Source organism: Oncorhynchus masou, chromosome 10, assembly GCF_036934945.1.
Source record: "Oncorhynchus masou masou isolate Uvic2021 chromosome 10, UVic_Omas_1.1, whole genome shotgun sequence".
NCBI classification, from domain to species: domain Eukaryota; kingdom Metazoa; phylum Chordata; class Actinopteri; order Salmoniformes; family Salmonidae; genus Oncorhynchus; species Oncorhynchus masou.
This window is the reverse complement of record NC_088221.1, coordinates 20846469-20872329: the sequence shown is the minus strand read 5'-3', so window position 1 is coordinate 20872329 and position 25861 is coordinate 20846469. Positions and strand designations below refer to the sequence as shown.

Sequence of the window (25861 nt, the reverse complement as noted above, 5' to 3'; positions counted from 1 at the left end):
CCAGATCAATGTGGAGCTATATACAGGGAGTACCAGTACCAGATCATTGTGTAACTATATAAAGGGAGTGCCAGTACCAGATCAATGTGGAGTACCAGTACCAGACCAATGTGGAGCTATATACATGGAGTACCAGTACCAGATCAATGTGGAGCTATATAAAGGGAGTGCCAGTACCAGATCAATGTGGAGCTATATAAAGGGAGTGCCAGTACCAGACCAATGTGGAGCTATATACATGGAGTACCAGTACCAGATCAATGTGTAACTATATAAAGGGAGTGCCAGTACCAGATCAATGTGTAACTATATAAAGGGAGTGCCAGTACCAGACCAATGTGGAGCTATATACATGGAGTACCAGTACCAGATCAATGTGTAACTATATAAAGGGAGTACCAGTACCAGATCAATGTGGAGCTATATACAGGGAGTACCAGTACCAGATCAATGTGGAGCTATATACAGGGAGTACCAGTACCAGATCAATGTGGAGCTATATACAGGGAGTACCCGTACCAGATCAATGTGGAGCTATATACAGGGAGTACCAGTACCAGATCAATGTGTAACTATATAAAGGGAGTGCCAGTACCAGACCAATGTGGAGCTATATACATGGAGTACCAGTACCAGATCAATGTGTAACTATATAAAGGGAGTACCAGTACCAGATCAATGTTGAGCTATATACAGGGTGTACCCGTACCAGATCAATGTGGAGCTATATACAGGGAGTACCAGTACCAGATCAATGTGTAACTATATAAAGGGAGTGCCAGTACCAGATCAATGTGGAGCTATATACAGGGAGTACCAGTACCAGATCAATGTGGAGCTATATACAGGGAGTACCAGTACCAGATCAATGTGGAGCTATATACAGGGAGTACCAGTACCAGGTCAATGTGCAGAGGTACCAGCTACTTGAGGTAGATATGTACAGTACATGAAGGCAGGGTAAAGTGACTAGGCATCCGGATAGATAATAATAAGACTAAAATGAAGAACAGAGTAGCAGCAGCAGATGATGAAGGGTGTGTGTGTGTGTGTGAGTGTGAGTGTGAGTGTGTGTGTGTGTGTGTAGGTTTGTTTGTGTTGTGTTGGTGTGCTCGTGTGTGTTATGTGTGTGCATATGTAGTGTTTGAAAGTGTGAGGGATTGTGTGAGAGTGACAGGGTAGTGTGTACATGGCGTGTATATAAAGTCTAGTGAATGTGCGTAGGGTGCATAGTGTCTGGCTATTTAGCAGTCTTATGGCTTGGGGGTAGAAGCTGTCTCGGAGCCAGTTGGTCCAAGAGCCGATGCTCCAGTAGCGTTTGGTTGGAGTCTTTGGAAACGTTTTGTGCCTTCCTCTGACACCGCCTGGTATAGAGGTCCTGGATTGCAGGGAGCTCGGCCTCAGTGATGAACTGGCCTGTCCGCACTACCCTTTGTAACGCATTGCAGTCAAGAGCAGTGCAATTGCTGTACCAAGCGATGATGCAGCCAGTCAAGATGCTCTCAATGGTGCAGCTGTAGAAATGTTGGAGGATCTGAGGGCCCATGCCAAAACATTTCAGCCTCCTGAGAGGGAAGAGGCGCTGCCGTGCCCTCTTCACAACTGTGCAGGTGTGTGTGGACCATATTAAGTCCTTAGTGACACAACCCTACATACACACACGCCAATGAATTTAAAGTTCTCGACCTGTTCCTCAACAGCCTCGTCAATGTGGATGGGGGCGTGCTCTCTCCTCTTTCTCCTTCGGTGACTGGGCCTACCACATCCATGTTGTCAGCAAACTTGATGATGGTGTTGGAGTCGTGTGCGGCCACACAGTCGTGGGTGAACAGTGAGTACACACCCGTGAGGCGGCCCCGTGTTGAGGGTCAGCGTGGCAGAGGTGTTGTTGCCTACCCTCACCACCTGGGGCTGACTTGTCAGGAAGTCCAGGATCCAGTTGCAGAGGGAGGGGTTCTATCCCTCATCACCCTATCTTGGTGATGAGCTTGGGGGGCACTAGTGTGTTGAACGCTGAGCTGTATCTTATACACAGCATTCTCACATAGCTATTTCCCCTCTTGCACGTGTGCAGTGCAATAGAGATTGCATCATCTGTGGATCTGTTGGGGCAGTATGCGAATTGGAGTGGGTCTACAGTAAGGTTTCTGGGATGATGGTGTTGATGTGTATCATGACCAGCCTTTCAAAGCACTTCATAATTACAGATGTGAGTGCTACAGGTCGATACTTATTTAGGCAGGTTACCTTGGAGCTCTTGAGAACATTGACAATGGTGATCAGCTCATCCAGCCTCGTTTCAGAAAGACATAATATTGCAGCTTTCCTCTGATAGGAGACTCTCGAACGAAGCTCATCCATCTTATTCTCCAGTGACTGGACATTTGCCAATAGAACGGAGGGGAGCGCCGTTCAGTTTCTCTTCGCCTCAATTTCACTAGGACTCCACCTTGTCTCCCACGTTTACGCCTGCTGTGTTTTGGTAGCCCATGGAACAAAGGAATAGGGTCCGGGAAGAGTGGAACAGCTGAGTCAGAGTTGAAGTTGTATTTAAGTCTAAATCAAGGTTAGTAACTGTCGATCTGATGTCCAGAAGTGTTTTGGCGGTCATATATGTGATAATAGTATGGTCTTTCTGTACAAAGAAAGGAAAGATAAACACGATAAAAGTCACTAAATAGCAAAGTTGGGTCGGAACTCGTAAGATGTCGCTCTTCTCCGTCGGCGCCATCTTGTCATCTTGTTGTTTGTGCTGCACCCGGTTGCCCTTTTCTCATGGCAACGGGCCACAAATCTTGCTGCTGTGATTGCACACTGTGGTATTTAGCCTAACAGATATGAGAGTTTATCAATGTTTGATTTGTTTTCAAATTCTTTGTGGGTCCGTATGATCTGTGGGAAAAAAAGTATCACTAAGGTGGTCAAACATTTGGCAGGAGGTTAGGAAGTACAGCTGTTTCCACCTCATTTTGTGGGCAGTGTGCACACAGCCTGCCTCACTCTCTTCCTATCTCTACCCCTGTTTATTCTCATCTTTCTCATTCTCTATCTGTCGTTATCTCTCTCCTTATCTCCTTCTCTGTCTCTCCGCCCAGCACCTTCAGGCAGTAGCTGACCTGATTGTGTGGTGGTTTCTCTCTAATGTTAGTGAAGGGAGAAATCCAGACAGCTCTTTCTACTCTCACAGTCTGCTCTCTGCATAGCTACTGTTTGCCAGCCTTTTAAAATCCCAGCCTCTGCAACTTTCTGCTACTGAGAAACAACAACCAAAGAGGACTACAGTAGATTACAGAGTTTGTATGACAAATACACACGTGTTTGCGCACGCGCAAATACAAGCCAACACCAACGCACACACATGTACGTGCGCTCCTAAGGACACCAACACAGGAGTGCACAGTCCAACACAGGAGTGCATTTGAAAAATCTTGGGTTACAAATTGTCCACCCCACCGCAAACATTCACCTGCCTCATTTTGCATCTGCCAGTGTCAAAACACACAGAGCTTTTCACTGGGAAACAAGATTGAGAGGACAGCCGTGTTACTGTGAAAAAGGGTGTGTGTGTGTGTGTGGTGTGTGTGTGTATGTGTGTGTGTTGGCAGTGGTAAATGTGTCCATTGTTATTCGAATGCCTTGCCTCTTTTCAGAAGCCAAATGACATCTTGCAGCCAGTCCACAAAACAAACACAAACTATGAGTCTGGAGACTATTTGTTCAATAGCTTACTCAGTATCCTTACAAAGAAATTGTGAAACACCAGCTATGCAAAAGGGTATGCAAAAGGGTATGCAAAAGGGTATGCAAAAGACAAATGCAAGCTGTCATGACAGTCCCGTTGTTGAATGCAAACACTTTCAGGTACCATGGCCATCTCAGCGGTCAGACAAAGGCCACAGAGTTGGTATTCACAAAGTCTCAGAGTGCTGATACAGGATGAGTTTGGCCTTTCAGATCTTAACGAATAACATTTTATTGACAGGGGAAACTGATCCTAGGTCAACACTTTTACTCTGAGAAGCTTTTTGAATAGGAGTCCAACTATGATTACGTAAATCTAATCAAATTTCCACTGTAATAGATGAGACTCTAACCTGCTGTAATCTATGTGACACTGTTAGTAGCTCTAATCTCCGTTTCACCCAATCAGACCAGACATGTCGTCAGTCACCTCATATATCCCTCCTTATACGACCGACTTTGATCCCTCTTTTTGCTCTCCTGTCTCTCTCTTCCCCCATCTCCCTCGTCTATGCCGAACCCTCCCTCTCTCAATTCAATTCAGTATACTTTATTGACATGGAAAGAAAACACTTACATTGTCAAAGTAAACATATAGCGATGATTGTCAAATACAAGAATATACTAGACTGTTTGTAATTAAGCAACAATGATGATTGTGACTCATTTTAACAGCAATGACAACAACACAAAGTATATGAATAATCACACTGTACTTCTCACCGGCTGTCCCTCAGGTCTCTCCCTCTCTCTCTCTCAACCTCATTCTCCCTCCCTCCCTCCCCCGCTCTTCTAATGGCAAAATCACATTATCACTTCACATCATCACCGACAGCGCTGCAGATGGGAGGTGACATAACATCCACCTTTAACTCAGAGTCTTTCCTTTTCAACGCCTCAGGAATCTCTCAGCCTGAGACAGCCAACAGACTAGCCTGAACCCAGATCTGTTTGGGCTATATGGTCAACAATCACCATAGCCCTTGAGGAAAAACCACATGATTTCACAAGTGGAAAAATCACATGCTTTGCACATGTGAAATCATGTGAAACCATGTGTTTTTGGAACACTTCACATGTGATGATATTTCTCATGAAGTTTCACATGTGGATTTTGGTAATATAACACTGAGTGTTAAATTATGCGAAATATCACGTGAAGTGTTCAGCAAAAAAAAATGTGACATTTTTGGGTTCAACATTTGATGACATAAAACTACACTGTAAGCCATTGCTGTTCATTTTATGGTAAATTGTACAGCCATTATACAGTACATTTCTACATTAATAGGATACTGTATTAGTGTTTTGCTATATACACTACATTACCAAAGTATGTGGACACCTGCTCATTGAACACCTCATTCCAAAATCATGGGCATTAATATGGAGTTGGTCCGCCTTTGCTGCTTCTGGGAAGGCTTTCCACTAGCTGTTGAAACATTGCTGCGGGGCTTACATTCAGTCACAAGAGCATTAGTGAGAGCGGACACTGATGTTGGGCGATTAGGACTGGCTTGCAGTCGGCTTTCCAATTCATCCCAAAGGTGTTCGATGGGGGTTGAGGTCAGGGCTTTGCGCTGACCAGTCAAGCTCTTCCACATTGATCCAGACAAACCATTTCTGTACAGACCTCGCATTGTGTACGGGGGCATTCCCCAAACTGTAAAGTTGGAAGCAAAGAATCGCCTACAATGTCATCGTATACTGTAGCGTTAACATTTCCCTTCACTGGAACTAAAGGGCCTAGCCCAAACCATCAAAAACAGCTGCAGACTATTATTCCTCCACCACCAAACTTTACAGTTAGCACTAATGCAATGGGGCAGGTAGCGTTCTCCTGGCATCTGCCCCACCCAGATTCGTCCGTCAGAATGCGAGACGGTAAAGCGTGATTCATCACTCGAGAGAATGAGTTTTCACTGCTCCTGAGTCCAATGGCAGTGAGCTTTACACCACTCTAGCTGACGCATTGCTCATGGTGATCCTAGGCTTGTCTGCTGCTGCTCGGCCATGGAAATCCATTTAATGAAGCTCCCGACAAACAGTTATTGTGCTAATGTTGCTTCCAGAGGCAGTTTGGAACTCGGTAGTGAGTGTTGCAACCGAGGACAGACGATTTTTACGTGGTGCTTGCTTCAGCACTCGGCAGTCCCATTCTGTGAGCTTGTGTGGCCTATGACTTTGTGGCTGAGCCATTGTAGCTCCTAGCTGTTTCCACTTTACAATAACAGCACTTACAGTTGACCGGCAGTTCTAGCAGGGCAGAAATTTGACAAACTGACTGATTGGAAAGGTGATATCCTGTGACAGTGCCACGTTGAAAATCACTGAGCTCTTCAGTAAGGCCATTCTACTGCCAATGTTTGTCTATGGAGATTGCATGGCTGTGTGCTCGATTTTCTATACCTGTCAGCAATGGGATTGGCTGAAATAGCTGAATCCACTAATTTGAAGGGGTGTTCACATACTTTTGTATATACGGTGTATTTACTGTCAATTGCAATGCACTAAGATACTTTTTTGAACTTGGCATTCCTCACTTGCAAATGCATTTAAACTTATAGGATACTTTAGATACGCTTATGGCACAAACTGAAAAAATATATATTTTAAATCCTATAATTTTACAGTAAGTTACTGGCTACTGAGCTGCGGTGAAAATAATGGAAACAACTTTTAATACACTAAACAAAAATATAAACGCAACATGTAAAGTCCCATGTTTCACGAGCTGAAATAAAAGATCAGAGAAATATTCATTCGCACAAAATGTTGTGAACAAATTTGTTTACGTCCCTGTTAACATTTCTCCTTTGCCAAGATTATCCATCTACCTGACAGGTGTGGCATATCAAGAAGCTGATAAAACAGCATGCTCATTACACAGGTGCACCTTGTGCTGGGGACAATAAAAGGCCATTCTAAAATGTGCCATTTTGTCACACAACCTAATGCCTCAAGTTGAGGGAGCGTGCAATTGGCATGCTGACTGCAGAAATGTCCACCAGAGCTGTTGCCAACTTTAATGTTGTTTAAGAGGATTTGGCAGTATGTCCAACTGGCCTCACAACTGTAGACCCACGTGTATGGCAAGTGGTATGCTGATGTCAGCGTTGTGAACAGAGTGCACAATGGTGGCAGTGGGGTTATGGTATGGGCAGGCACAAGCAGGAACAAGGCAGTTAACCCACTGTTCCTAGGCCGTCAGTGAAAATAAGAATTTGTTCTTAACTGACTTGCCTAGACAAATAAAGGTCAAATAAAATAAAAAGCTACAGACAACTATTAGGGCCTAATTCATTTATTTCAATTGAGTGAAATTGTTGCATGTTGCGTTTATATTTTTGTTCAGTATATATTCTACAACTGAACTGTATTTTGTCAGTAAATATACAACAATGAACTGTATTCAGGAAGTACACAGAAATTCCAATATCGGGGAAAAAAAAGAAGGAATTTAAAATGTGGTTTACATTCTGAATTGACTGGAACTTAAATGGAATTGACCTAAACATTGGTTACTTTGGATGCAACCTCACCTGGGATTTGAGGTCACAACCTCTTAAATGACAGCAACCTGCATTTTCTGCTTCGCCACAGGGTCTGTGGCCATGATAGAGATTGTGTACAAAAACTGAAGAACATGCGCACATCCAGGTACTTTCCACAGGTGCTGGAGTTGTAGCCAAACAGAAAGGAAAATGCTGCATACTGCTGCTCTTGCTCCCAGGTGATATTTATTTATAACAACATTTCGATAGAGATCGGCCATAGATTTATTATCAAACATTTCTGAACTTTGCTAGAAGTTGCCCGGAATCAAGTCAATAATTGTGCCATTATCTTACAACACCAACTAAAAAGTAGCAGTGCTCAGAGACACTTGACATGAAGGCCTGGATTCTTTCTGTTCAAGCGTAAACACAAGATACCCGCATAGCTGGTGTTTTGGCAGTGTCAGAGGTGCATTAGAGCTGTCAAATCAGTGAGCAGCTGCTCGAGTTGGTTATTGTCATGAAGTCACACTACTTAAGCTAGAAGTTCAGAACGCGAATGTGTGGGCTATATAGAAATAATAACACTCAAATTGAAAATCATTAAAGGATTTATATCAGCCTTGTCAATGTGTAGATTACATATCACAATCCAACTTGTAAACAAGGCTGCATGGGACTTCTGTTAATGCAGCTCCATGCAGCCAATGGCAATTTCCTCTTCAGGTACAACGCCAGGAGACACTTGTGGATTTAACAGCACTAACGCAGTTCTACCTCTGACACAACTGCTATGCGGGTGTTTGCTAGCATGGCTCTGATAGAATCTAGCCTTAAGTGGGCGTGAATGCTCTCGGGATTTGAACTTGCAACCTTTTGGTCTGGAGTGCATTATTGCCTCAGCAGTGCCACCAGATGGTTATTTGTTACTAAGAACATAGAGCAGATGTTGTGGTGGCAGCTGCAGAGAAGGATTTGGGTAGACAAGATTTCACTTCCGAAGAGTTAGAGGGTGTGTTAAGTGGTGGTGTTTTTAGCTCGCTAAATGAATAGCTACATAAATAGATAAGTTAGCCTATTAGCCATGTATTGACTGACTTATCATTGCCCTTGCTAGTTTGATTGCATTGACATTCCCAGCCTTAGTTACATTAGTCCGTTTTGATCCAAAATATGGAGTAATTGAAACTGAATCTCGATTGACTTGAGACAGCACACAATGTACAAGGCCAGCTGTGATTTACAACCTGATAGCAATATTGGTTGGACTACCAAGAAATGTATTAGTGAATTATACTGATCATGCATTGAACTGCCTCCATCTATTCTGCCAACAATGCCTTACTCTGCATCTCTGAGTCAAATACAAACTCATTTAAAAACCTCCTTTGAAGTGTTGTAGCATAAACTCGGAATTTGATCTTTTTTACTGGTATTATGATTGTCTGTTTGTTTCATTTCTGCAAAGTCGTTAAAACGCTGTCAGTTCCTCTTTAATGGCAACTGGTTCACAGGAGGTTAATGTTTAATTTTCAATAACTTACTGTCAACTATAATAGTTACAAGGGAGTTATTGTAAATTTCACAGTAATTTACCATATCTAATCCATCATACTCACTGAACTGACGGTCTGATAGGAAAGTATAGTATTACAATTAGTATTACAATTGCATGGTAACTAGCTATAAGTTAAAGCTCTTATGATGCTTGGTATCACATGCACTTATGTCGGCCTTTAACAAACCTGCAGAACTAACCGTGTCAAAGCATAATGTTTATGAGCAGACCAGATTAATTGGGATGACAGCCCCTCTTATGGAAGACTAAAAAGAGCTGGCTGAAAGCCACGCCTCGAATAAACCAAGCCTGTATGCAGTATGCTGCCAATCAGCAAGTGATGTGCATGTTGTCAACAGAAGAGTCAGTGAAGGCACAATAGGTCGCTGGCAAGATCGCTAGTGGCATCAGGGTTGCCATGTTTACCGTTTTCCCGCAAATTGGGCTACTTTCAAAACAATGTCGCGGGTGAAAATGTATTGGTAGTGGGTTTTTGGGCTACTTCTAAATTGCACTGTCGCCAACATTGTATTTCTCTTAAAACATATATATATTTTTTGAAGTATTTCACTGTGACCTGCTGCTGCTAACTATGTTATTGAGTGAGTGGTGGGGAGGGCCTTAGGGATGTGTGTGTGTTGAGAAAGCACAGCAGCATGCAGCCTAGTCCACTATTGGCTGAGTCAAATGAGTGAGAGGAGACAGAGCAGCACACTTGCACAAGGTGACAACTTTTTACCAGTTGTAGGTAGGCTATTTAACTTGTCATTATGGAAATTTGAAATGGAAATTATGGAACTCCCTCACCTGCTTCTGTTAGGGGGAAAAGTACTCAATGAAACTGACATTAAATGTGCAGAATGTGTAATGGTCGTCGGTGGAAGAAGAGGAGGACCAATGTGCAGCGTGGTAAGTGTCCATATTCTTTAATAAAATAATTGAACACTGAAATAAAACGACAAACGACCAGTCCTGTATGGTGCTGAAAAAACACTGAACAGAAAATAATCACCCACAACTCAAGGGTGAAAACAGGCTACCTAAGTATGGTTCTCAATCAAGGACAACGATAGACAGCTGCCTCTGATTGAGAACCATACCAGGCCAAACACAGAAATCCCAAATCATAGAAAAAAGAACAGACTGCCCACCCCAACTCACGCTCTGACCATACTAAAACAAAGACAAAACAAAGGAACTAAGATCAGAACATGACAGAATGATACATTTACATTTGTTCTCCATCAAGTACCCTATTCATTTATATGCCATTGTAGCCTACCATTTGATACAATGAATATGTTGAAAATATTAGGCCTATATCACTGGAGTCATTGCAAAACAATTTGTGTCACTTGTGTAGCCTACCTGGAGCTGGCAAACGGATTTAACAAATAGCCTATAACGTCAGCGTATTGTTGTTGTAGCCTTGTGTTATTATGCAATTATTATGGCCATGTTTAGTTAAATAAATTGGAAGTTATCAAAGCTCTATCGCAAATGCCAATCAGTTGTTGGAACGCATTAGACTGACGGTAACAGTCAATCAGATTTGGTTACAGGATTAAAAAAAATAAAAAATAAACAATGGCTGTTGTTGACAAGCAAATTCAGTTCATGTACATATTATTAATATTTAATTCAGTGATTGAAATTACGACCCCATCCTCAGTAGCCTATTCCAGCAGGCTATTGGGAAACACAAGCACCTCTTACTTCGAAATCGCCAAACTATTCATGTTTAATAAATGAGTCTGCTAAATCATTCAGTAGACTTTCTGAAATTAGATGTAGGCCTATAGGCTTTCTGCATCTATCCAAGCAAACCACGGCAAAGTTGAATTCCAATTATAAACCAAGATATTATTCTGTAGCATATGCCTATTGAAATTGCAAATCAATCTCGCAAGTGGGCCAGTTAAAAATGTTTTTAGTCATTATCTGGCACATGACAACAGCCCAATTGCCATAAAATAACCTAACATTTGTTTTTAAGTTTGTCCTAGTGTTTCTCGCTCAGAGATTTCTAGATCCTCTGTCCAACTTTCATCACTCAAACTCTCCTAGCTATAGTTATGCACATGTGCACAATGGATATATTTACAATTATAAATGAGGTTCAAGCCCTGAATGCTGATTGGCTGAAAGCCGTGGTATATCAGACAGTATACCATGGGTATGACAAAAAATACTTTTACTTTGGTAACCAGTTTATAATAGCAATAAGGCACCCGGTGGGTTTGTGATATATGACCAATATACCACGGCTAAGGGCTGTATCCAGGCACTCCACGTTGCATCATGCTTAAGAACAGCCCTTAGCCGTGGTATATTGGCCATATGCCACAAACCCCCAGGGTGCCTTAATGCATAATCATAGCAGTCAAACGAGCTACATCGACATCCGTTAATGGAAAATGATCTGCCGATTTTAATAAGAGCAAATTATATTTTCTTTTGCGACATATTCCAATTAGTTTATTAAGTCATGTCATAGTTCACAATAACTATTATTTTGGTGAAAACCAAATTTTGCTTCTAACGTAGTTACAAGTTAAGTCGATATTCCTTCTTAATTGGCTCAATAGAATTATGGAAAATGTGTTTATCGTATAAATACGGTAACTCTTCTCGAGACCGCCTCTACTCCACACACAGAGATGCGTACAAAGCTCTCCCTCCATTTGGCAAATCTGACCATAACTCTATCCTCCTGATTCCTGCTGACAAGCAAAAATTAAAGCAGGAAGCACCAGTGACTCGGTCTATAAAAAAGTGGTCAGAGGAAGCAGATGCTAAACTACAGGACTGTTTTGCTAGCACAGACTGGAATATGTTCTGGGATTCTTCCGATGGCATTGAGGAGTACACCACATCAGTCACTGGCTTTATCAATAAGTGCACCGAGGACGTCGTCCCCACAGTGACTGTACGTACAGTGCCTTGCGAAAGTATTCGGCCCCCTTGAACTTTGCGACCTTTTGCCACATTTCAGGCTTCAAACATAAAGATATAAAACTGTATTTTTTGTGAAGAATCAACAACAAGTGGGACACAATCATGAAGTGGAACGACATTTATTGGATATTTCAAACTTTTTTAACAAATCAAAAACTGAAAAATTGGGCGTGCAAAATTATTCAGCCCCCTTAAGTTAATACTTTGTAGCGCCACCTTTTGCTGCGATTACAGCTGTAAGTCGCTTGGGGTATGTCTCTATCAGTTTTGCACATCGAGAGACTGACATTTCTTCCCATTCCTCCTTGCAAAACAGCTTGAGCTCAGCGAGGTTGGATGGAGAGCATTTGTGAAGAGCAGTTTTCAGTTCTTTCCACAGATTCTCGATTGGATTCAGGTCTGGACTTTGACTTGGCCATTCTAACACCTGGATATGTTTATTTTTGTACCATTCCATTGTAGATTTTGCTTTATGTTTTGGATCATTGTCTTGTTGGAAGACAAATCTCTGTCCCAGTCTCAGGTCTTTTGCAGACTCCATCAGGTTTTCTTCCAGAATGGTCCTGTATTTGGCTCCATCTATCTTCCCATCAATTTTAACCATCTTCCCTGTACCTGCTGAAGAAAAGCAGGCCCAAACCATGATGCTGCCACCACCATGTTTGACAGTGGAGATGGTGTGTTCAGGGTGATGAGCTGTGATGCTTTTACGCCAAACATAACGTTTTGCATTGTTGCCAAAAAGTTCAATTTTGGTTTCATCTGACCAGAGCACATTCTTCCACATGTTTGGTGTGTCTCCCAGGTGGCTTGTGGCAAACCTTAAACAACACTTTTTATGGATATCTTTAAGAAATGGCTTTCTTCTTGCCACTCTTCCATAAAGGCCAGATTTGTGCAATATAGGCTTGAATGTTGTCCTATGGACAGAGTCTCCCACCTCAGCTGTAGATCTCTGCAGTTCATCCAGAGTGATCATGGGCCTCTTGGCTGCATCTCTGATCAGTCTTCTCCTTGTATGAGCTGAAAGTTTAGAGGGACGGCCAGGTCTTGGTAGATTTGCAGTGGTCTGATACTCCTTCCATTTCAATATTATCGCTTGCACAGTGCTCCTTGGGATGTTTAAAGCTTGGGAAATCTTTTTGTATCCAAATCCGGCTTTAAACTTCTTCACAACAGTATCTCGGACCTGCCTGGTGTGTTCCTTGTTCTTCATGATGCTCTCTGCGCTTTTAACGGACCTCTGAGACTATCACAGTGCAGGTGCATTTATACGGAGACTTGATTACATACAGGTGGATTGTATTTATCATCATTAGTCATTTAGGTCAACATTGGATCATTCAGAGATCCTCACTGAACTTCTGGAGAGAGTTTGCTGCACTGAAAGTAAAGGGGCTGAATAATTTTGCACGCCCAATTTTTCAGTTTTTGATTTGTTAAAAAAGTTTAAAATATCCAATAAATGTCGTTCCACTTCATGATTGTGTTCCACTTGTTGTTGATTCTTCACAAAACAATACAGTTTTATATCTTTATGTTTGAAGCCTGAAATGTGGCAAAAGGTCGCAAAGTTCAAGGGGGCCGAATACTTTCGCAAGGCACTGTATATACCCCAACCGGAAGCCATGGATTACAGGCAACATTCTCACTGAGCTAAAGGGTAGAGCTGCCGCTTTCAAGGAGTGGGACTCTAACCCGGAAACTTATTAGAAATATTTATTTTATTTTTCGTGTTAATTTTTTTCTCTTTTTTGTAATCTATTATTATTTATTTATTTATGTTTTAACATTGTATGAATAAGTATGAACCTGGTGGCTCTGCAAAAACATTGACGCACTCCCAACCAAGAAGATGCAAGTTGAAATCCCCAAAGTGTTAATGTATACCAGGGATGAAGTGCTGGAAGCACATCATGTTTTTGATTTAACCGATCTGGATGACCAGGTGTGTTGAATTTAGGCAATCACTGAACTGATCAACTGGCTCAGCTGGTCGGGTGTGGGGCCTCGTTTGAACAAAATCCTGCAGTAGCTATGGCACTCCAGGAACAGGGTTGCCTACCCCTGATGTGTACTCTATGTCAAGTGTCCTTGAGCACTGGTAGTTTTATGTTGATGTTAAATTGGTGGTGATTATTGGACAATTATTGACTTGATTCTGGGCAGCTTTTAGCAAAGTGCAGAGTGCATTAATCCCGTGGCCAAATATTTTTCATGCTCGAAGATCTGGTGTTATAGCTGCACTGTAGCAGAATGTTTCAGGTTGTTAGTGACCAAGAAGTTTTTATTTCAAATCCCAAGTGTTGTTACAGTATAAAATTACATTTTTTTTACACTAATTGAAATCAGAATACAACAGCATACTGTCATTTTATAGAAATAACACCAAGTAGTATATATTTACATTATTTTACTGCAACGTCAGGCAAAGTCTTACGTCCGTCGTTGAATGAATGAGACCAAAGCGCAGCGTGGAGAGTGTTAATGATATTTAATACTGAAACACCGACAAAAAAACAACAAAATATAAACAAGCGTAAAGTTCTGCAGGGATAGACAGCTACTGCGCAAAAACAAGATCCCACAAACTAGGGTGGAAAACAGGGTGCCTAAGTATGATTCCCAATCAGAGACAACGATAGACAGCTGCATCTGATTGGGAACCATACCCGGCCAACAAAGAAATAGAAAACTAGAATGCCCACCCAAATCACATCCTGACCTAACCAAATAGAGAAATAAAAAGGCTCTCTAAGGTCAGGGCGTGACACAAAGTGCAGAAATGTATTTTTGCCAATTTCCATTACACCAGCAGACCTGGTGGTGCAGTAGGAACTTCAGGTAGTTAGTAACCAGGAGGTTGATTCCCAAGTATCAGCATACTGTCTATTAACACCTGTATTTAGCTGTAAAAACACAGTAACTAGTTCTATATTTATCATATTTTCACTGGACAAAAAACCTCCAGGGACCATGACAGAACGTTCTAAAAATGTCCTTGGGGATGTCCCTGGAACAAACCGGGAACTAGACAAAACCTGCAGGGGACCATGACTGTTTAAATTTAATTAACGTCAATTATGCCTTTCAAAGTAAAATATTCGAAATTACATTTGACACCTGGGTTTTCAAATGTTGTCACGTGTAGTTTTATGTCATCATATGTGGCTTCACATGTTATCACGTTATCCCATTAACTTCCCATTAAATCAAATGTGATTTCATGAGGTCACACGCGATCACGTGTTCACATGTGAAATTCATAAGGTTTTTCCGTAAGGGAGGAGTTGACTAAACAGATCCAAGACAGGGCGACACATAAGACCATAGAAGTTGTCTTACAAGGGCCACTCATGCAAATGCACACTGGTATACTTACAACTGCTTACAGTTTGACACTTGTTTTCTTTTAACCTGGCAGGATTACTAAAGGCAGCCAGCTGTGTGTGTGTGTGTGTGTGTGAACCTCAAAACATGTCAAAAGAGTAAGGTGAGACTATTCTATCTCCCAGATAATGTGGAATGTTCTTTCCCTGGGCTCTGCCAACACAGAACAGCGACACAAAACAAAAATCCAATACCAAGAACACAACAAGAGGACATTCTGCCACTGTCCTTAGGCCCTAAAATGCTGTGCATCGATCTGGCAGAGGGGAGACATTTACAAGACGTAAGGGCTCAGACAGTGATTGCCTTTTCAGATCTATCAAACAAAGCCGCTGTATCGAAAAGCAATTATAAGGAGAGATGTGTGAAATTGCACGTTAAACAGGTCATGTCCGCAGGGTGGTGAGAGAGAGATTGAGAGAGACAAAGTGGGAGGGAGCGAGAGAGGAGGCGGCAGATGGGAAGAGATGAGGACGATGGGAAGAGACAAGAAAGGGAGGGAGTGTGTGAGAGAAAGAGGGAGAGAAAGGGAGAGTCAGAGAGAGACTGATGGAGAGACAGAGAGAGAGAGAGGGAGAGAGAGATGAGCCTATTTTCCCTACATTCTTAGGAAAAGGGTTCCAACAGGGTCCTTTGCAGAGGGATAAGGTTCTACGAAGCTGAATAAATTAATCTGAATAAATGTTCTTCATAAGGCAAAGGATTCTACTTAGAACCTTTAACATCCTAAGAACCATTTTTTGAAGAATGGGTTCTTAAATGATCCTTTGGAAGGAAATAATGATTCGTTGGAAGGCAAGAAGTGTTGATTCAGAAGTAACCCCCCCCACCCCCAGCATGCTCTATTGCAGGTTGATTTTCAGAATATTTTTTTCAATATTTGTGTTTTTGCATGTACATTGACTGGTTGATTATTCTTATGCTACACAAAGATAAATAACAAAGCTACGTTTTTTTTAAACTAATACAATCTGTTAGACTTACCGTATGCACCGTTACTAAGATGGTTTTTCCAGTTTAGATGATTTATGTCATCTAAATAATCAGTCTTCCCTACCATGGCAGTCATTTTGAAGGAAAACAGTTGTGGGTGATTAAGAGTCCCAATTGTAAGATATCCTTACTCTGACTGGATCCCAATAGGAAATCCACATCACTTTGCAAGCATAATGTGACTTGCAGGCTTGATGTGGCCAGGTATTTCCTAACACCACTGTGTTAGACTAGCCCGTCAAAGAATGGCCTTATGATATATGTAATGTATACTGTCCTACAAAGGCAAAACGCAGTAACTACACTTTTGGTAGAAATTGAGTTAAAACTGAAATCAGTTGACAAAGTGTACTGGTTCAATTATGTTCCATTTCAGAGGCGGGGCAGCAGGGTAGCCTAGTGGTTAGAGCGTTGGACTAGTAACCGGAAGGTTGCAAGTTCAAACCCCCGAGCTGACAAGGTACAAATCTGTACAAATCTGTCGTTCCTTACGTTATGGTTGAAAAAAATGCTTGAGGGTTCTCCGTGAAACGGAGAAAAATGGCTTTAAAGTTTATTTGCTCTCCATCCAAATATGGTGTAGACACGTGATAATGTATTATCTTACTATTAAGTAATTGTCTATGCATATCAACCATGACCACTGATTTGACCTATGACCCCCCAAGTAATTGTTAAACATTTGCATCATTGTAACGGTTGTCACGCTTTTCACTTTTGCCATTGGCTGGAGGTTTTTTGACACAATTGCGTCCGTCTGTTGTTGCTTCTGCCAAATAAAGTGTGCACCTGATCACAACTCTCTGCTCTCCTGCACTTCTATACCAGTAGCGCACAACCTGACATACATTGTAGATACTGCACAAAGTTTTAAGTATAAACATTCTGCTTGATGAAATAGTCCTTACGTTATGGTTGAAAAAAATGCTTGAGGGTTACTACAATACAACATTAAAAACATGAAAATATAACTACATATAATCAGTAAATACAGTTGAAATGTAGTTAGAACTCACACATCAAACAGAAAACCAACAAGAAAGTTGGATAAACAGATTTAGATTGAAGATACTGCACTTTGCCTTTGCATTACCAATATAGTTGTTTAAGGTCATACAAAGTCAGAGTGCAGAATCTGTATTTTAGGGGTCATAGGTCAAATCAGTGGTCATGGTTGATATACACAAAAAAATACTTCATAGTGAGATGATACATCAGTGCATTATCACTTATCTACCTACAAAATATTTGGCTGATTAGCAAAAATAAAAAGAGTTACCGAGTAGTTACTGCGTTTTGCCTTTGAGGTAATAGACAGTTTAATTTGAAAGGATAATAAGGCTGACGGAACTGTTCAGAGAGTTCTAGGAAGAAACCTTCAAAGATACAATATCTGCTGTATGAAGTGTGTAAATTGTATTTTAGTTGTCTCTTGGTCTTTCCAATATATAACTCTTATTTAATGTTTTATTTTGAATTTAACGTAATATCATATGTTGTTCTTGTCTATAACCGGTTTGTACTTTTTGTTAATCATGTATTTGTATGTTTTATGTGGACACCAGGAAGAGTAGCTGCTGCATGTGTGGTAGCTAATGGGGATCCTAATAAACTAAACTAAATCAGGGAAAAGGATTCAACCTTACTGTGTTTGGTCCTTGATGTATTGGTGTATTTTTTCCCCTGCCAGAGGTGCATGATTTGATCATCGAACAGATCAATCAATCAATTAATCACAATGAATCATCTTAGTATTAGAGTCCCTGCAGTACTCTTGAACCTCTCCCACAGCTTGACTGCCATTATCTAACATCCCGTTATATAACAATAAAGAGCTCATATGTCAGTGTGGACTCATCAACCACCCTATCTATAATATTCCCTCTGTCTTTCCAGCTGTGCAAGCGAGAAAAGCTATCAATTAACTTTTATCATTAGATATATCGGTAGTGTATGTGCTCTACTTTATTTACCTGCTATATCTATTAATGTTTGCGATGTTTCTTCGAGGCTTCAGCTGTGTCTCTCTCACCCTGGAAACAATGGCAGCTATGGATTTGAATAGCTCTCTCTCTCTCTCTCTGATGTTTGTCAGAGTGATGAGAACACCTGAAATGACTGTATACCGGCACACAGAACACTGTGCCCTCTTTAGAGAGGTAGTCAAGTGAGATCAAACGCACATTCTTTAGTAGGTAGGTATAAAACACATAGAGCCTGCGCTTATAATCTCCAGGAAGTGTACCACACCCATATTTATAGACATAAGACAAGCACTAAGTTCACGATGGCGCTGGTGGGTAGGGCTGCCGTCTTATTGGCCCTTAACCAATCATGCTATTTGTTTTTTGGCGTTGTTCGTAACTTGTTTTGTACATAATGTTGCTGCTACCGTCTCCTATGACTGAAAAGAGCTTCTAAACATCAGAACTGGGATTGGAGTATTTTATGATAAGCTGTATTCTTCAATGAGTCAGACACGAGGGATATACTGTTGACACCAGACCAGGCCCCGATCCCTGTGATTCCCTGGAGAAGGAAATGACGATTCACAGGCAAAAGATCAAGGTGCCTTGTGAGGACCAGGCGACGAGTGGCTAATCTGCCCTTGCCCTCCGTTCTGCTAGCTAATGTTCAATCGCTATAAAATAAATGGGACGAACTGAAAGTAAGTATATCCTACCAACGGGACATTAAAAACTGTAATATTTTATGCTTCACCGAGTCGTGGATGTTGTATTCGGCGCATGTGACAAATAAAATGTAATTTGATTTGATTTGCTTTGAATTAAGTTGGTCTTTACATATTTGAGTTTTCATTTTTTATGAAAGACTGTACCACCAGGAAATCAGCTCCAAGTGATTTGAATTCAGGAAATCTGTTCTCAAGTATTTCCACACATAATAGAGAGACACGTGATCGTATAGAAATGTCAGCAAGATTTGAAATGATGTTTTAGTCAAATATTATATATGGTTGGGCTTCTTGCGGTCAATTTGCAGTCTACAAATTATTTGTAATTATGTTCCGGCCCCCCGACCAGCTGCTCAAGAAAAAAATCATCCCGCTGCAGAGTCTAGTTGATAATCCCTACTTTACACCCTGAAGGCCCTGAACATTTTCTGCAAAATCCTTTGCATAAACAGTACTTTAGCTACAATACTGTAAATAATCCTAACCCACAGCTGTTTTATCTTGTGTTCCACAACACATTGACTGCAGGGCTCTCTGCCTCCGCTAACACTAATACAAAAGGCAAGCTGGAGTTGGCTGGCTGAAGGCCTTTGGAAACATCTACTGAGTCTTGACCCAGAATTTCTATTGAGCGTGATGCAATTACACAGCCACTTAACTTTTACACCAATGTTCCAGGGGAAAGGTTCAGGAGAAGGGGAATCCAGCTGCTTTCTATAAATATCTGGCCCTCAGTCAACATCCCAGTCAAACCAAGCCTGTGTCCAAATCGTTAAGCAGTGTATGTCAAAGCAGTGTGCTGATACCTGTATTACTTTATCAGAAGCATGTGATCAATGACATCCGAAGCTTCATTTAGTCAAACAACCAACTTTTTGATTTGGTATTGGTTTCAGTAGAAGACAAAAAGGCTATGGCGTGTGGGACATCGTCTATAGTAATTTGGCTGGTCTAAATTCTTTTCACCAGCAGGTGCCACTAGTGTACACTGTGCTGATCAAATCCTTGAGTAATTAACCTATTTGACACAATTGGCTGGAAAGTCCCAATGCTTCAGAAAGCTCTCTTTCTCCATCACTAGTTAATAGTGGACAGAACAAACAGGTTATTTCTGACCCAGCCAGTTGGGTCACTTAGTTAGGTTAATGGCCTGGAGGCATGGTTTTAGTAGGGGCTTGGCTTTCAGATAGTTATTTTTGGCCACCCATGAGAGTAGACGTCACTCCGGTTAATCTGTTTTGTTGCATTGTCAACAAATGTTACGGTTGAGCACTGACACTTTTGTAGCTTCATGTGGTATATACAAGTTGAGTTCCAATGTTTCAATAATTACCACTTTATTATCGTATTTAAATAATGATGTTATTAATTGCATATTCAAATATTGACTTGTAAATCAGAAACAATTCTAAAAATCAACCTGCAATAAAGCATGCTGGGAAATATGATAATGATGAGTGTAGTTTTGGTTTAACACTGGTTACTAACACCAACACCGGGGTTATTTTACACCAATGAGTGTTAATTTAACACCAGCATCAACACTATAAATGTCTCTCTCTCTCTCTCTGGTTTGGTAACAGTCTCTGTTAAATGTTCTCTACACTCTCAGAATCAAGGAACCCTAGAGATCCTCAAGGAACCCCTGGAGTTCCTCAGGGAACCATTGCTAGTCAATGGTTCATATTTGCACATTCAGTTAGTTGAGGGGTTCTTCGAGGAACCTTCAATGTTTCAATGTATCAACATTGAGGTTGAACACTGACAGTTTTGTAGCTACAATGAGGCTAACAGAGGTGTCTGAGCTCTTCAAGAGCCTATGCATATCCCAAAGTTGGAATAGTTACTACTTTATTCCTCTTGCTGCTCTGTAATTATTAGAATAATAAAACGATTTGTAGTGTATGAACTTAACATGATGAACAGGAATTACATTTATGCTAAAGGCAGAAATAACTGTCTGAAAGCCATGCCTCCGGTCTGATAGGCTGCCCCCTCTACAATATATGATCAAAAAGGTAAACATGTGAATCCCTCCCATCACAGGGGTTCTTCTGAGACCATTTTCGGGGGGTTCCTTGATGAGCCCTTTTGAACTGGAAAGGTTGCACCTGTGTGGCAACCCAAAAGGTTCTTCCAGGCGACAGGTAGCCTAGTGGTTAGAGTATTGGGTCAGAAACCAAAATGTTGCTTGTTCAAATACCTGAGGTGCAAGGTGCAAATATGATGATGTGCCCTTGAACAAGGCACTTAACCCTAATTTGCTCCAGGGGTACCGTACTACTATGACCCTGTAAAACAACACATTTCACCTCACCTATCCAGTGTTGCTGCTAGCGCCCCTGGGGGCCAAGGGGCTGGTGGCTGCATGGTGAATTGCAGAGAACAATTTGCAGCCAGAGGAGAACACAGCTCTCCACTGCTCGGTACTTAAGGAGAAGCACTTTGACTAGAGACAGTGATTGTAATAAGTGGGCCTCACTGTCACCTTCTAAAGGACAACAGCACAGACAAACAGAGATATTTCAACCTTGTCCTAGTGTAACTGTAGGAGAGAGTGAGAGAGAGAGAGAACAAGAGAAAGAAAGAGAGAGGAGCAAAGTGTGACACAATATGATTCATATGTAAACCTGCAGAGACATGCTTTTATAAATACAAAGGAGTAATTAAGAAATATGTATTTCGCTATCGCAGAATAATTTTCTCTATTATTCTGTCTATTGTTGAATTTATATTGCAGAGGTGATGGATATGCTTAAGACAATGCTGAGTTTACCTATGAGGTTCGGGTTTGCAAGCAATATCTTAATGCTATGTATGTTTCCAGGCTGTATTCACAACCAGCCGTGATTGGGAGTCCCATAGGGCGGCGTACAATTGGCCCAGCATCATCTGGATTAGGGTTTGGCCGGGGTAGGCCGTCATTGTAAATAAGAATTTGTTCTTAGCTGACTTGCTTAGTTAAATAAAGGTTCAATACAAAATAAAATAAATAAATTCAACATCAAGTGATGAAAACTCTATTCCACTTCAATTCAACCCTGAGACAACCCTCTCTATGGAGCCCTCTACGGAACCCTCTCTGCGGAACCCTCTCTGCGGAACCCTCTCTGCGGAATTCTCATTTATTAATCATAGTCATTCACAGACAGGCCAAAATACCTGTCTGAAACGACATTTAACAGCGTAACTGATACATTAGGCTGTAGTATGGACATATGATTATACTGGATTTGATTCACTTACAGGAACATTGGCGTAGCAGCTGATCAGCTGGTTTTAATCCAGATATTTAACATGGTCTGTCCTATTAGGAGTTGAGCTCTTTATTGACTGCCTGCCAGCACTGACTGGCCTCAATCAATGTTTCCCCAAACTTGGGTTAAACAGAGGTTCCACTTGTCGAAAGCTGTAATATCCCTGTGTGACACTTCCTCAAACAAGACATTTGACACCTCTTGTTCTGTCTCCAGGAAAGAAAAGAGTTTACTTACTATGTATTACTCGCCACTCAGCTTGTAAAACTGTAGAAATAAAAATGGGTTCAACCTAGCCAAGTCTGGAGTTGTCATTCATATCCATTAACCCTGCTCAATGTAACATCAATAGGTTTAGGCTACTACATGATACTCTCATTTTCCCTATACCCATCATGAGGTTGCTACAACCTAGCCTATGAATGAAAGTTTACAACATAGGTGCACACAGGCCGAGAGAAACATTTGAGGTGACAGACAGGGACACATGGACAGACAGTGATACATTCAATACCGCCTTTCACACTCTTGCCTGCATATAGTGTGTAATCCTTAGTCCAATAGTTTCAAACGAGAGTTTTTATTGGACAAATTCAGGTATGTTTATGCCCGTTTGGTTGCATTTGCTTCTGTTTAAGAAACGTTTTTCAACAGAATCGGATGAATGAATACATCACTGATCACGCGTAAATACAATTCACATTCATAGCTGCCAAATTGGATTCCTTCTCGCATCTATGCACTCTCCTCATCTCACCTTTTCCCTTTGCTTGTAGACTTCAATGCACAACACATCAGCTGTATGTGACCAGGCGAAAAAACCTTTCTAAGCCAAACCATATCATAACCGTTACACACAGCCTACATTGTTGTCACCCGCTACAATCATGCAGTGACTTTACAGTGTACAGTCAGTAAGGGTCTGTAGTGACGCCTCTAACACTGAGGTGCAGTGCCTTAGACCGCTGCGCCTCTCGGGAGCTCCTAACTAGCTTTTTATTGCTTCTACATCATTTTGGAATAAATGAATTTGTTCAAAACTGTTCAACTTTCTCTCTCTTTGAGTCAACTACTCACCACATTTCATGCACTGCAGTGCTAGCTAGCTGTATCTTATGCTTTCAGTACTAGATTAATTCTCTGATCCTTTGATTGGGTGGACAACATGTCAGTTCAAGCTGCAAGAGCTCTGATAGGTTGGAGGACATTCTCTGGAAGTTGTCATAATTACTGTGTAAGTCTATGGAAGGGGGTGAGAACCATGAGCCTCCTACATTTTGTATTGAAGTCAATGTACCCAGAGGATGACAGAAGATAGCTGTCCTCTGGCTACACCATGGTGCTTCCCTACAGAGTGCTGTTGAGGCTACTATAGACCTTCATTGCAAAACAGTGTGTTTTAATCAATTATTTGGTGACGTGATTATATTTAGTGTAGTTTTATCTTAAAATGATAACTTTTTAAATGTTTTACAATAAAACAATTATAAAATTCACTGATGAGGATGGTCACCCCCTTCCTCCTCTGAGGAGCCTTCACTGGAGGGCACATGATTACAGACATTTATTCAGCCATAGCATACAGTAAGCATTATTTTCCACAATTTCATTGGCAACAATATTTGAATGCTCTAATCCAACATATTCCATGTGGGAGGAGATATACTTTCTCCAGCAGCATAGAGAATGTGAAAAATCGGTCGATGTGCCTTTGAACAAGGCACATCGATTATGGCTGACCCTGTAATACAACACATTACATTGCACCTAGGTGACAATAAAAATATATATTATATTCATGTCACGGGCAGGACCTGAACCCTGTTTTCCCACAGGACAAAACAACTTCTTAACCATTTTACCAAGAGAAAATTCCCTGTTGGGCTGAAGGTGCAGTGATTTTAAAGTCGCAGGTACTGCATCATGAAACCGTAAGCCTGACTCACGTCCGCTACAAAAATATAACTAATATTGCTGCTACCGTATTCTATATGCAATCCCTATTTAAGTGGATGCTTACTCATAGCATTGATGCTTATAAGGCAGACTTGATTTTTATTGGGACAGTTTCTCACAGCAGGAAATGTATCCTGCAGCAAAAGGAAATGTGCATTATTGTATGGATTATAATTAATGGAAATGTGTATAGGGGTCGATGCATTTTTTTTGTTAGCGCAAATCAAGTCTGACAATTTAAAATAAAAATTACTAACTTTTGAAGCATTTTAAACCACCTTTCAGTTCTCAATGTCATTCAATTCAGCATTGAAAAAGGTTCAAGTTTAAATTTGCTCCACCTGAGTCAGTGTAAACACAGGTCAGAGACCACTATAACACACCAAATGCGTTTGATGGATCATGTTCGTGTTATTCTGTCTCTTAAAGGGAAAGTAATCCAAAACGTATTGAAAGTAATCCGATTACGTTACGTAGTTTGGGAGTGATGTTACTGATTACAATTTTGGACAGGTCACACGTAACTGTAATAGATTACATTTAGAAAGTAACTTACCAACCCTGTATAAGGTAAAATAAGGCTTTTAAAGTTTGTGACTGTGATGTGGAGAATTAGGCTACAGCAACACAAGTCGGGAAGTCAAATATCATATAGCCTATACTGAATGTTCATCATATGAAGTGCATGACAGCAAAGAATAGCAGGAACAAAGATGCTCCAGTTGTTAAATTGTAACCACTGTTGTTACGATATTAAAGCAGTATGGTGCAACACGTTGCATTTGGACACTCCTACTATAAAGCCACATGTTTTAAGTCGATGCAGCTTCACGGAAGAGACTATCTTACAAGAAAACAAACGCAGATGAACTGAAACTGTACATTAAGTCCGTATTGATGAAGAATAACGCGTATTCAATTATGGCCAATGTAGGCTATATGCCTCTACAATAACAGCGCACATTTATTGTCTGACTTGTGGGCTACAGTGTTGCACATTTGTGCTGCAACAGTTGGCCACTTACATAAAGCGATGTGGCTGCTATTCTTACAATATCATATCACCCCGAGTTCCTATCGATTCCCTCCCTCGCAGTCTATTGTAATATTCCCAGCAGTCTATTGACTAACTGTAGTACATTGTTTGGAAGCTTCCCTTTAAATTGCACGTACCTGATATTCCTCCGCCGATCACAATAACGTCGTATGTGTTCGGTGCTGTCATGGTGTTGTTTTTGCCGGTCTCTCTCTTTCTCTCTCTGTACGTCCGCTGCCTGCGGTTCGCTCGCCTCGCTCGGTGCTGGACGCCAGGCGAACAGAGGATCGCATCTGTATTAAAAGCGGGGGAGACAGGCCCACTTGAGTCGACTCCGCCTACGGGTTGCAGCCTAGCCGACTCTGCATGATTTTATTCTGATGTCAGGGGAGAGAGAGGGACCACACATGCTCTTTGTCCTAGAACGACACCTGCTCCAATTGGCTAGACCTACTGTAGTATATAATTTGGACATTATATATTGAGATAAGCTAGTGTGATTGCACGCTTAGTAGCAAGGTGTTGTTTTGCAATCCTGCACATGTAGCCACTAATCCTGTAAAACAAGATTACAGTTACAGTATGCATGATACAGTATCAGGTGTTGACGTGTTGCAGTATCAAGTTATGGAGGGTCAGTTTAAAGTTTTTCACTTGTGACCAGACATTGGTCAATGGTCATTATAGAAAGGCTAACATTATATATGAGTTATTATGCATGGAAATGTCATGACTAGTCTTCATGACTGAACATGATAGCAATTAGATAGCAAAGCATGA

The 25861-nt window shown here is 41.2% G+C and overlaps 1 protein-coding gene across 1 annotated transcript in view; it reads right to left on the bottom strand.

Annotated features, from left to right (window-relative positions):
* The window catches only part of mao (monoamine oxidase), a 74883-nt gene extending 49430 nt beyond the window's left edge, over positions 1-25453 (bottom strand). Inside the window, exon 1 of the mRNA XM_064976165.1 lies at positions 25219-25453. Coding sequence (XP_064832237.1) covers positions 25219-25270 — 52 coding nt within the window. The 5' untranslated portion in view covers positions 25271-25453. The remainder of the gene's footprint in view (positions 1-25218) is intronic.
* Positions 25454-25861: the final 408 nt, after the last annotated feature.